Consider the following 13592-nt stretch of genomic DNA (forward strand, 5'->3'; position numbering starts at 1 on the left):
TGCTCCTTGTTGTCTGGCGCCCTCTCCTGCTGTGAGACACTTCGTCTTGGAAGCCGAAGTTTCAGACGAATTCAGCTGGTCCAGGCAGCGCACAAGGATGTGCCGTGGGATGCTCTGGGCCCCCGTGCACTGGGGCTCTGCACGGGCTCTTGCTCTCAGTGTGCTTCTGTCCAAAACAGTTCGGTTATTCAAGTTGTTCTGCCTTCCCCAATTCTACCACCATCATCGTGAGAAGGAATCTCGTCACGGTACTTCCTGACGAGGGTTTTGGATGCCTGAAATGGCATTACTCACATCTCATAGCCTAGATCATAGAGAAAGGAGCTATAACTTGATTCATGTCAGAGCACAGTGAATGCAGGGGAATAAGGAGTGATTGAAATCAGCTGCGAGGCCAGAATCATAGTTTGAGATTCATGTAACAAGAAAAAAAAAAAAAAATGGAGTCTAGACTTGGAGATACCTTAAAATGAAGGGGGGAGAGGGCTAAATTTTAGAGACCTTTTGCTGAAATAATATGATTCTTTACTCTCACTATGTATATTCAAGTTAACTGCTACACACTATGCAGGTTAACTAAAGTGTGTGCTCATACACTTCATGGCAATTTCTACTCTTTCAGTGTTTATATGTATTTGAACAAATACATTGAACAAATGGAATAAATGGTATGCAAAATGTGTTTAAGAACACAGTGAAAGAAATTGTGCTAGCAGCCAAAGTGCTCTATTCCTGCATTACTCAGTCAGAAAAGGGCAAGACCTCTGTATTAAAATAGCAACATGATATGCCTTCCTGGGCACGCATGCCTGAAGGTAAAGAGTGAGCCATTATTAATGTAGCTCAAATGTGTGTGAACTGCAAAAATAGCTCACAGGCTCTGCAAGGTACATCAGATGCTCAGCATTGTAGAAACAGTGCTGTGAAAGGAAACATATCACAATGGAACTGGCCAAGTTGAAGTCTTAATATTACTGATGAGATGGAAAAGTTCAACTTACAATTCAAGTGCTTTTCTTGGAAGTACAAGCAATACAATTTATCTGTCCCATGTTACTTGGGACAAGAGCTCCAACTGTGGTTATAAATTCCTGAAGTTTGGCCTTCAAAAGGACTGCTTAAAATAATGGGACAAAGTGATCCCATATATCCCATTTTAGCTGTTTAACCTGTAAAACAAAATCAAAGCTGTATTTGTTTTGTTTTAGGGTGTATATGTTTCATTTTTGCACTTCAGGCAATTTACATTGCACTAAAGATAAATTTAGTGCTGGAATAAATACCTTCTGGAATAAGTGTGAATGCCAAAGAGTAACGTGCACCGAGTATGTGGTGAACCTGCTCCAGATCTCTTCCAGACTAGTCAAAGTCTAGTGTAAGCCCAGAGGGAAAAAAAAAAGAAATGGAATAAATTTTGCTGCGAGGTAACTTGTGTCCAAAAGGTGGGCTAACCCCATTCCCCCTGTAAACAAGAGCAGGCTGAGGGAAGTCTGCAGTGTGCTGGGCAGTGCTTGCCTGTTGTTAAAGCTTCCTGTGTGCAGGCTGAAATCAGAGTAGCTGCATAGGATCTCAGGAGAGCTAACTGTATTTTTAAGACTCATCTCTGAGTGCTGCACTGTCAGCATGGCCATGTCTTTTGTTCTGAATGCTGCTCTGACCACAGCTGGGTGTGCACAGCTCCAGTTATAAGCATGGTACTATGACTGGATAACAATAATCCTGACCTTTCTGACATTTGCCTTCTCTCTCCCATGAAATCCTGCAGACTTCACCGATGTATGGTCAGTGCATTCAAAAGGAAAGTTAGGTCTCAAAGCCTCTTCAGGATCTGGCAAATCCTCCAACCCACAATCAAATTAATGTGTCTCATTTGTGAAACAATAATCCAGAGATGATATGGACTGTTTGTCTGAAGAAGATCCCTGCCTCATTTTCTGAACAAGTGGTCTGTAGCAGACAGCTACTACAACAGAACCATGCTGGTCTGCCTACTACTTGTGACCTGGCTCTCAGCTGGCTCCTCATCCATCCTGAGACAGAGCTCATGCATTCCTGCTGCTCTCGCCTCAAAAGGCAGCTCCTCCCCATAGCCATCCTTCCTAAAGAGCCTGTATCCATCCATTGCAGCACTCCAGCTGTGTGAGCTATTCCCCCAGGTCTCTGTGATCCTGATGAGATCACAGCTTTTGAACTGCAAACAGACCTGATGCCTCCTGCTTCTTCCAAAGACCAGCACTTGAGATGCTGATTTCTTAGAGAAAGAATAGTATCTGCCCCACCTTACTGACCTGCAGGGCCAGCTTCATTTGTGAGAACAGACCTCGAGTGAGTCCACTGCAACTCTCCTGAGTTAGAGGTTTCTCCTGCCCACATTACCTTGCACACTCTGATTACCAGCTTGGCCCACCCTATCCTCAGTTGCAGGATGTCCTGGCCCACCTCACACCATTCCTAGCTGGCCTGGTGGTCAGGTTGGTTGGGCTCTGATCAATCACTTGGTAATTACCAGATAACTGCACAGGGTTACTTCACCAGGAACTTGGGCATGGCAAAATGGCACATGAATAAAAGCAGAATAGTTATTTCCCATCAAGGCAAAAGCATGAAGTGACAGGACATAACCTGCTATCGTTTACTGTTTCCTTTTATAGTTCCAAATTTGCACGTTGCTAATTGTTGCGTGTTACTTGGCAACACAGGAAACCACTCTTATGTGATATATTATTAACGAAGAGACTATTAGAGAGACATACAGGGCCATAATATCAGCTACAAAGTCACTGATAGTATCACACATGTAATAAATAGAAAAATCTATTAATTCAGCCTGATATTTCTCTTCATCTTTGCAGGCATGATGTTTAAGGCAGCTCTCTTAGTCATCTTCCACATTAGGGCTTTCTACAGGCTCTGGATTAGTGCTACCAGTTGAACTTCATTTAATATTTCATTTTAAATGAACTAATTTGTAAAAATTCTGCCCACATTTTTCTATTTATTACCATATAAATAAATTATGTTTTGTAACATCACCAAAGGACAAGGTAAAAAAAAAAGTGTTTGGAGGGTGGGGGTAGCAGAGAACTGAAGTTTTATCACAGAAATGGAGGTAATAAAAGCCAATACCAGATTGAATCACTATGATTTAATTGGTGGCATTAAAATAGTATCTTGGGAAAGCTGAGTAACAAATTACATGCTTCTCAATGGAGGGGAAATACTTGACAACTCTCATGTGACAGGGCAGGAATAGAGTAGTGGAGGCTTAATGTTTCTTTTCCCGTAGCCTTCAATTTCTACAGAAAGCTCTCAGTGTGCTTTGGGATATTTCACTCAGCAGCTCAGTTAAACATACCCTGTCACACATGATCTCATCTCGAGCCATGTAACCAACTGTGCTCTACAACACAGCAAAATTCCTACTAGGAAGGAAAAAAGGCACAGGGAATCTCTCTTCATCTCTAGCGCATTAGTGTAGCAGTTGTAAGGATTAGAATTAAAATGGACCTTGAAGGACCTGACCAGCAAGGCAGTAGTGAGCCAAAGGTAGGTTTCTATGTATGTGTCATTTCGATCAGGCACATTTCAAATATAAAAGGAAGTCATAAAGAAACAAGGAAGCAATAGAAGACATGTATGTATTTATATACTGTCAGCCTCAGCAGCTAACAGAAGTTTTAAAAAAAAGCTAGCTCTTACAATCACATTTAAATCTCCTCACTCTTTACTGCAGCTAAGGAAGCACTCAAGGGAGGGGACAACAACCTTTGCAGTAATTATCAGCACAAATTACATCAGAAGAGATCTTAATCATATCCTTAAATCACCTAAATCTCATAACAGAGCTTCTTAGAACTACTTTCAGGAATGAAAAGAAGCCTGTCTGTTGAATTTATGGCACAAGTTTTCCATTTGCAGAACTGAAGTAGACATCACATGGGATTTTATAGCTATCCTTGAAGGATATCACAAGCAGATGTTCTAAGTGACACAATTGGCACAGAAGCATATTTGTCAAGGCCACTATCTGCAGGCAGAGAAAGACAGTAGTGTTTGTTCACTTGAAGTACTCTGTCTACTGCTCAGAATACACACAGCAGATTAGTGCATAATTCTGCTTTTCTCCAGGGATTGAGACGTAGGTTGCTCAGAAGACAAGCTCTGTAACATCCAGCTTCTCCTAGAAACACCTGGAGCACTTTGAGCTGGGCTTTTTTGTACCATAGTAACTAAAAGGGCAGGAACAGAACTGGGGAAAAGTGGGGGCAAAAGAGTGAAAACTGAGACTGAACATTAAGAATAGTAAGTTTTCTTATTAATCTACAGGATATGGCTCAACAGTAATTCACATAAAGCCTCAATTATTTAACTTGCAACTTTATTTCAGTGTAAGTCATTGGTATAAAGTTTAATTTCTAATTGTACAGATACTGGGGATTTTCAGGGAAGTTTATTTTGTCCTTTTTAATGTCTTTTGCCACTTGGTCCTCAGGCATGTTTTAAGAGGACTAACACCATGTGTGTACCTTAAATTTCTATACAAAAGCACTTCAAGTCTTTGTTTTGTTCTTCTGAATAGGATGCCCAAAACATGCATATTATAGACAATATAATGGTCAAGGAAATGTTTCCGCTCTTTAAACTAAGGCAGTTAAAACCCCAGGAGTATTGATTGAGTAATTTGGAAGAGTAAAAAGGCTTCCTTAGTGCTCATTTATTCTTTGAGCAAGTAAGACATACCCTCTTGGAATTATCAGATTTGATTGCTGTCTGCACTGAAAAGACAAAGATTGTCAAAGACAGCATTCAATTATATACATTTCATAATGCCACTAACTCATCCACTTCTGAATAAGAACTCGTCAACGTTAAGAACTCTGTAAACCCACATGCAAAAACTGCCATAAAATTTTTTAAATAGAACCAAATTGGCAAGTTTTTGGAAAGGATATTTCAATGTTTAAAAAAAAAGTCTAATAAAATGAGCACTTCAAGTAACTTAAATATCTTCAGCAAACATGTCCAGCAAGAGACTCTCTGTAAAAGAAATTGTTCTTAGAACAAAAAGCTAACAAATGGCTATTTAGCCACTATTTTTTCAACACAGTGGTGGGTCTGTGTGAAACATTTTGTAATCTAAATAAAGCGAGTCCATTACCATGTTAAAAAACATACATTAAGCAGGACGGATTAACTATTGCATTTCTGTATTTACAAAAGTGCTTAGCATAACAAAATTACCTAAAAAAATATAAACTTTACCAATATCATTTGGTTCTATGTGTGCTCCTAGACCTGCACTTGGAAAAAATAGTATTTACATTGTTAGATTTAGATAAGTTTCTATAATTTTTGAAGAAATTTAACAAAACTCCCCCCACAAATGGACCCATTTCTAAGTCAATGAATTTCATCTGGCTCATAACAGAGCAGGAACAAATCCTTGAGTACTGAGCAGTACAAACAATTCTAGCCATTATCTGTGGTGTTAGACCCCAGAACTGGCTGCCGACAAATTGGGCAGGTGGAGTTTTCAGAAAGCCAGCGATCAATACAATGAATATGAAACTCATGCGTACAAGGTAACTGCCTTAGCTTATTCCCTGTTGCATATTCGTTAATGCAAACACTGCACGTTTTACTCCATTCATTTTCAGTGTGAACATCCCCATAGTTCCGTGTAGAAAGATTGTCAATCTGCTCTTTGGTTAAACCTCTTAAACGATCATCATCATCATCCTCATTCAGCAGGAAGAAGTGGGCAAGTCGAAGGATGGGCAGCGTTCCATTCTCCACTAGGTTATTTGCGTCTTGAGACTGCCTGCTGTCTTGGTTCTCATGATTGCGCCCAGAGCGTTGACTACCACCCCTCTGTCCATTTCTTTCCCTGCTGCCATCTCCTGCACGTCCATTTCTAGACAAAACCCCACTGGGAGCACTGCTGTTTGCTGCACTTGAGTTATTCTGTGCATCTGCTGAGTGATGACTGCCTCTTTGCACGTCTGAATTAGATTCAGTTTCCATTAAAGAACTCAGTTCTCCAAAGCCTGTCATTATCTGCCTAAGGATTGATCGAAGAGCCACTGATGAAGGTTCCCCAAGCCCAGTTTCTGAAATCCGACGAAGAGGTATCCGTATAGTGCTAATGTAGGTCCGAATACCTGCGCGTTCTGAGCGGGATATCGTGCGCCGAAATCCCCCACTGTCACTTTCGAAGGTAACTGTGTTTTCTGACATTCCTACTCTAGAACGTGTCCTACTGGCAATGCTGTCCCGGTCTCTGTTTTCTCCAGGACGAATTCTTCTCACCTGAAGATCTAGTGTAATTGTTGGGTGCCTTCTGGCAGCAGCTACTGGCCTTCCCGTAGCAACCTCTTCCGAAGTTGTTCGTAAGGATGGGGCTACACTGGAAAGCTGGGGAGCCTGAGTGTTACCTCTTGCTTGCTCTTCAGTAGGCTGTGGAGAAGCCTGAGCTGTTTGTCTCCTACTTATGTTGACCTGCTGTGCATTTCTATCCTGCCTCTGACCATGTTCCTCAGAACGAGCAGCATCACCTTGTCTTTGCAGTGGGGAGCGGCTTCGACTACTTAGGGTAGACCTCAGCCGCAAAATTTCTAGTCTTTGGTTTGTATTCATCCGGACATTCGTTCTAGCTCTACCCCTTCTGACTCCTGCAGAAGTACCTCTTTCTGGCATTTCTCTTGGTTCATCAGCAGACACGGAATTATTTCGTGTAGTATTATTTGTCTGGCCTGTCTGCTCCCTCTGGCCTGTTCTACTCCTGAGCCTCCCTGAGACTGCATGAGAGACTATTTCTGACCTTAATGCCATGGCACGTCTTAAAAGCCTGGTCCTTGCAGCTTCGTTGTTTGCCTCTCTTGCAGCCATGCTCCTTGTGCGTGGGGCTACTGAACTGGCAACTAGCTGACGTCTTCTTTCTACATACAGTCTGGTAGCATCTATATCAACATACTCCTCACCAGAAGATTCAAAACTGTTATGATCATGATTTATATTGATTTCGAGACTAAAGCGAAACTCCCCACTGTTTGGATTCGTTCGACTCACAGCTCTCCAGGTTTGGTTCCCACTCTGCCCACTGCGAGTGGCATTTCCTGTGCGACGAAATGTGTTAAGCCATTCAAGCAAAGAGTCGCCGTTGGAGTTTTCCCCAAGAACTTCAGAATCTGAGAGAAACAAAGAATTGAAAACATTCATGCAACTGCATATTACAATGCACTCCAAATCCTCTTCACTTGCTAGGCTCTGACTTCAGACACAATACAGTAGCAGGACACCTAACTTGCTACGCTAATGTACGAAAATGAGCTCTATGTAAAAATGTCAGCAAAACTTACCAGTTCAACCTAGAATTTTTGTCTCACCAGTAGACTCACAGAGAAATTAATATGCCCAGATCGCCTCTTCTGAGCCAGTGTTCAGATTCAGGGGGTCCAAAGACAGTTGTATTTTCCAATACCTGCCTCTTGATGAAGTTACCAGTTTGGGAATATTTTAACAACTCATTTTGATACAGCAGGAAAGGGAATAACAAGCCTTATCTTCTTTTGGAAAATATTTTTAAAAAATATTTCCTATAAGCAGTAGAATAAATGATCACAGAATCATTAAGGTTGGAAGGAACCTCTGGAGATAATGTAGTTCAACTCTCCTGCCAAGGCAAGGTCACCTCAAGCAGCTTACACAAACAAGAATGTATCTGGGTGGGAGGCATGGTTTGAACAGATTTTCTTCTTTTGCGCAAATATACTCTTTTCCTATTACAATACCCACAGCTCCATTTTTTAGCCTTCACCAGCTACATGCTCAGGAACCGATAAAAGTGTTGTGGTTAGGGTTAACTATGTGTGTAATTCAGGCCAGTTGTCATGATCAGAGTGAAGATTTTCCCTTAAAGGGATCAGATTAAGTTCTCCCTACTCAATCATCTCTGTGTCCAGGAAACCTCCCCCCCAAGAACTTTGGTATGGTCATTTCTAAGCTGCCAATTCCTCCCCCAAATCTGAATAGAACTGGCCAAATGAGTAAGCCAATATTTCTGGGGAATTGAAGACAGTGCATAAAACACAAGCCTCACTTGACTAAAACAAATGGAAATGAAACAACAAAAGTGTCAAAACAGTGGAGAGATTAACTGTTTTTTAGTTAACTTCATTTCCAACTGCTCTAATACATTATAAAAAACCCATAAGAACTGAAAAAATAGTATTTTTTGTGCTATTACATTTACTAGCAAAGGACAATGAGAGAAAAAGGAGCAAGTAATTTGTGATTAACGTAAATGAGTTCTCATCAAGTATTTCAAGTTTGGTTTTGTATCCTGAGGAAATCTCTCTTAAACAATCCCCACAAGCACATTGAAAAAAAAAAAAAAGAAAGAGAAATGAGTCTCTCTTAAATAGCTTTACAGAACTACTTATGCACCACATACTACGTGTCTACATATATGAATGAAGAATGTTTACCTCCAACAGCTCTACCTTCACCTTCTCTGTTATCCAGACCAGACTGTGATGTCAGACGCTCCTTAGCCCCCTCCAAACGTTGCTGCAACTCTTCTGCTGTTATTTCTCCTGAATTAATTTACATTTTGATAACACTGTTAGATAAGACACTATTACTGCCTCTATACAGCCATGCAGAAATAACATTTTCCACCTTGAATGACATTCCTCAGAAGCCAGACAAAACTGGTGAAGCCATAAAGAAAACAGCACTAATGTGAGATCATAATGCAGATATCAGAGAAGTAGGTAGTGGAGTGGAAGAAAAAGATGCTGAATGTGTTGACAGTATGCCAGCTTCCAGTAACACTTCAGAGGCCCCCAAAATTGCCACACATAAAACAGATATACTTGAATGCACCAAATGTTAATTAACTGGGTTTGGACATTCAAATGCAGCATGTTCGTATACAGGTGAAGTGTTATACTTGTGTTCCATAGGGAGGATTTTTCCCTTTCTACAAAGCCACACAAGTCAGGCTGCTTGAGTCACAGGATCCCATGTGGTGCCTAACAGCAGGAGAGGTACTCCACTACACTTCTATTGAAGGTATGCACATCTTACCAGGAGTGCCAAGCAGGTTTCGGTCCCTCATCAGCCTGTAGTCCTCCTCGTTGAGCTCGTTAATGAACTGGTAATAGGCCTCTTCCCGGCTGAGGCGCTCCAGCTGCCGCTGTCTCTCACCTTCGCCGCTGCGCTCCCGTGAAGGCGCCTGCTCATTGCCATTTCCCGCGCGGCGTCGGGAGCGATCCATAATAATGCCAAGCTGTCCAGGAAAAAAACAGAAGATTAGACCGCCCAGGAATTACAGAAGTATTTACCTGATTTGCAGTCAAACATCCCCAGCATTTTCAAAGTAATTAGTTTATTAATAGCTAAAGATTATTAAAGTGAACCAAGCTCCATGTTATTTGCCAACAGAACAGTGTAGTTTATAATTCAAATATATAAATACTTGTAGCTTGCTGAAAAATAGTTTTAAGCCCCGTATGGCAACTTTAAAATAAATATGCAATGACAGGTTGGGGTTTTTTTAGCTAAATAATGATACTCTAGAAAGTTAAAGGAATTAACATAAAATTTATGTCCTTTCTCTCAAGTAAAATACAACAGCAGTAGGGAGTATTTCAAAAGCTGAAGTATAGCTAAAACCACGGTTTTCTGATTATTGGACTGCAACTACCCAGCGCAGACTTGTGACAACCCAAACATAAGACTACATTAGTATTCTCATCAGTAATATCAACCAATATAGAGTACAGCCTACAGATTTCTTTTAGGTGGAATGACTCTTCTGACATTCTTACAATATTTGTATACTTGCCTTGCATTCTCTAATCCAAGGATTATCTAGCAAAGAGACATCCATCTCCAGAATATGGAGTAAAAGGGATGGGCTGTACTTTTGCCACAGTTCTTCATCACTTACCAAATACTGAACCAGTGGGACCACACTGTTAGAAGGCAAAAATAACCTTCCAGTCTCAAAGAGGCATCTCCATTGATTTCTGCGTCATTACCATCTCCCTCTGGTTAGGACTCAATCCTCAGACCACTCCTCAACTTTGCTATTTTCTAAAGGAAACCTGTTCTTCCACTCTCTATTTCAAAGAGATAAAGTGTCCTTTCAATTGCGCTTCCTGTTTAACAAAAGGCACCTGTAACACCTGCTGAGGCAAGACACCAGAAAAAAGAGATCACTTCTCTACAGAGATCATCAGGCTAGAGAAGCCCCAACCTCACTGCACCAATCTGCTTGCCTGTGGGTATATGGCTGTTTTATTTGTTTGTTTTTTGTCAATTTAGACACACATAAAAGTCACTTCAAGTTTAGATTACAGGGAAAACACGGAAAACAGCATTCTAAGCACACTCCTGATCAATATTAGTCTTCACAGGACAGGTGATGAGACAACAAACAGACCAAACGAACTATTAGAAATACATCAAAAAAAGCAAATCTTCATCAAAACTGCAAACAGACACAAAAAAATCAGAAAATGTATTTGTTAACAGCAGAAGCTGGCATACATTCAATATACCTTTTTTTACGTTCTTTGTAGGATCCATTCTGATGTATCCTTGGTTTCATTCCCACACCTCATGTTACTTCCCCCCACCAGCCCCTGTCCCAGGTAACTGCACTTCTAAGCACACTTCTTCCAAATCAACAGTCTTCCTCCTGTGTCCAACACTACATTTTGGTGCATTTAAAATCTTCTCTCCCAGCTCTAACTCATTCAACTTAGAAGAAATTAAATATGAGTATCTTCCCTTCCATTTTCCATTCCGATAATATTTTTTCTTTTTAATCAATGTTGTCCTCTTGGCTCAGCCTCACAAGCTGTAGACAACTGCTGACTTCGATACCCCACAAGGGCTATGTTCAAATCAGGTCACTTCTCATATCACATTTCTAAACACAAATTTCTCATCCAACTCTTCCTCTTACTACCCCGGCTTCCACGCAACAAAAGCAGTTCTCACCCGAGCCAGCACTATCATTACCTTGGCAACACCCATCGTGAAAGTTACCTCATTACCGCCATTACCATGAAAATCCCCAATCCAAACCGCACTGAATACTGAAGCACCTCTGTCCTAGGGGACTTACAACTTGACAAAGGTGCAGCGGGACAGAGGGAAGGAGGAATGATAAAATTAATTCAGTTTCAAGTGAGGCTGTCATTTAGACAAATGCCTTAAAACAACATGTGGCTGCTTGCCCGACAATGATCATTCTAAGTTAATCGACTTCCCAGGTACATCACGGTACTGCTGTACAGAAGAAAATTCCAGATATATTCTTAAGTCCATCACATGTAGTCCCCCTCAATCTAAATTTAAAGTGCTGTTCAAAAGAGAGGTTCTTTGGTTATCAGTTATCCACAGAAAATCTAGAAATCTCTTTGATTTTGTGGGTCGTTAAGGAAAAATAAAATACTCTTTTGTTGACAACTGTATGGTAGGATGATTAGTCACACTCCTTGAATGACTCACTTAGAAACAGTAAGGAGTGTGAAGTGCTCGATTGTCCCATCTGTTTAACATAACTCCATGGCTGACAACTACTATCTCTATTTATCAAATGCCATCAAAACTAAGTACTTTGGCACCTGAAATGTTTTAGAGTTGTTAAAGTTGAAGGATATTAACTGTATCAAAAACGAATTACAATACTTCTGGGTATTGAAAAGTTGAAGGGTATTAACTAATAAAATGCAAAAAACTGATATCGAAATCCAGTTATAACTTGGATTACTCTTCCTTTGCAAAGAGCTAGGGGTCGCATGTCAACAGCTTATGTTTTCTAGCATTTTCAACCTAAGACTTACTCCTTCAGACCTTCATTCATGATTACTGTAGCCTATTCTTTAAGGTTTACGACTATTTTTTAATATATACCTTAAGCTTTGAAGTTTCAGCCTGTTTCCCTGAAGTACTACTCCGGTTCAATTAGGTACTCATTTTCTGAAAGACTACCACCTGATTGCAAGGCGACTACGGAGTTTAAATGAGGAAACCTCCCCGAGCTAGAGGGCTATTTAGCATTTCTGTCACACCACGGCCTCCAGGCACGATGATCTCACCGACTTCGGGAATTATTAAAAAAAAAGAAAAAAAAAAAAGAAAAATAACCCCCAAACCAAACCCAGAAACCCCCACGCATGAAGCCTGGGGAAGAAGGGGAGGAAGGAGAGAAAAAGGGAGAGTCAGAACGGTAATGAAAACACCGCCCCGGGACAGCCAGCACGACCCAAGCCGAGGGCCCGAGAGTGGCCGCCCGCCCTCGACCCAGGCCGGCAGCAGGGCCCGCAGACGCCACAGCTGAGCCAGGCCCAGGGCAGGGGAGGTATGGGGCCACGACCCCAGGCCGTGAAGCCGCGAGGGCTCCGGGGATTGATCGAGCCCTCGGGCCCGGTCCTGCCCCGCCCCCCGCCTGTTGCCGGGGGGACGGGAGCGCCGTGACTGACGGGGCTCCCGCCCAATGTCCCGGCCGGCCCGCGGCCGCCGGCCAATGGCAGCAGCGTCTGGCAGCCCGTGCCCTCCCGCCCCGCTCCCCCCGGGCTGCCCGACCCGGCCCCGACACCCACCGCCCCGGCCGGACCCACGCTCTCCGCCGCTGCCCGAGCCCACGGCTCCCCTGCCCACGGCGGGCGGCGTCACCCGCTGCGGCAGACTTGGGAGGCGCCCGTGCCGCCGCCTGCCCCGGTGGGGGGAAGCCTGCCGAGAGCGCGGCCGGCAAAACCCGACAGCCCGTCCCTGCCTGCTGCCGGCGGCGGTGCGGACCGGCCGGCTCAGCCCCGCTGCGCGCCCCGTCCCTCCCGGCGGCAGCGGCAGCCGCCCCCGCCGGGACACCGACCCTGCGTGTGCGAGTGGGGCGCGCTCCAGCTCCTATTGCCGTCCGGGTGCCGGCTCCAGCACCGATTGCGGTCCGGGTGGGTGCCGGCGCCGCTGGCGCAGGTTCCGTGTGCGAGAGAGGGGCGGCCCCCGCCGCGAGCCCCGCCCCCTGACGCGCAGGCGCGTTTGGTACCGTGTGCTGCCTTACATAAAAAATGACATTGAGGACGGAGTCACTTTTCCCTCTGCTCCCTCTTTCCCGGGCTGCCCGCGGTTTGAAATGGGATGCTTTTGCTTTTTCCGTTACTTTACTTCCCTTTCTTCCCTTTTTGTTTATGTTTCGTTCTGCAGGAATCTCCCACTGAACTTTCTGTAAAACGTTCAAAAGATAATTGCTGGATGCCGTCACCTTAAACCGCGATTTTAGTGATTTTCATTTGCAGAGCCTTGGGTAGAAGTTCTCCCACGCGAGACGCGGAACCTCTCAGAAGATTTTGCCGGTTTTAGTTGCGGCCACACTGAGGGGCCCGAGCTGCGTGTGTGGGTTTGTCTCGACACACCTTGCACCAACTCACTGAATCGGGAAAATGAGGGGATTTGGCCAGGAGGTGCTTCTGTGTGAAACCTCTGCCTCATCCCTCTCACGTCCAAACTGCTCTTGTGTTCAAACTAAAATAAACAAAGAGTTTGGGTATTTTCTCTGCAACTGGCCTCGTACAAAGGAG

The 13592-nt window shown here is 43.3% G+C and overlaps 1 protein-coding gene across 5 annotated transcripts; it reads right to left on the reverse strand.

The window, feature by feature from the left end:
* Positions 1–4361: 4361 nt before the first annotated feature.
* RNF6 (ring finger protein 6) lies at positions 4362–13023 on the reverse strand. 5 transcript variants are annotated; one of them, XM_018908515.3, is made up of 5 exons: positions 10569–11925; positions 9956–10193; positions 9091–9292; positions 8487–8594; positions 4362–7187 (listed from the first exon to the last, which is right to left on the reverse strand). In XM_018908515.3, exons 3-5 carry the CDS (start codon positions 9278–9280, stop codon positions 5470–5472), a joined length of 2016 nt encoding a protein of 671 aa, XP_018764060.3. In that variant the 5' UTR covers positions 9281–9292; positions 9956–10193; positions 10569–11925; the 3' UTR covers positions 4362–5469. The 5 variants fall into 5 exon arrangements, with proteins under 5 accessions (XP_018764060.3, XP_030090622.2, XP_030090623.2 ...); XM_030234762.2 differs by lacking the exons at positions 9956–10193; positions 10569–11925 and adding an exon at positions 12890–13023; XM_030234763.2 differs by lacking the exons at positions 9956–10193; positions 10569–11925 and adding an exon at positions 11932–12570.
* Between the last annotated feature and the right edge of the window lie 569 nt (positions 13024–13592).

Source organism: Serinus canaria, chromosome 1 (assembly GCF_022539315.1).
Source record: "Serinus canaria isolate serCan28SL12 chromosome 1, serCan2020, whole genome shotgun sequence".
NCBI classification, from domain to species: Eukaryota; Metazoa; Chordata; class Aves; order Passeriformes; family Fringillidae; genus Serinus; species Serinus canaria.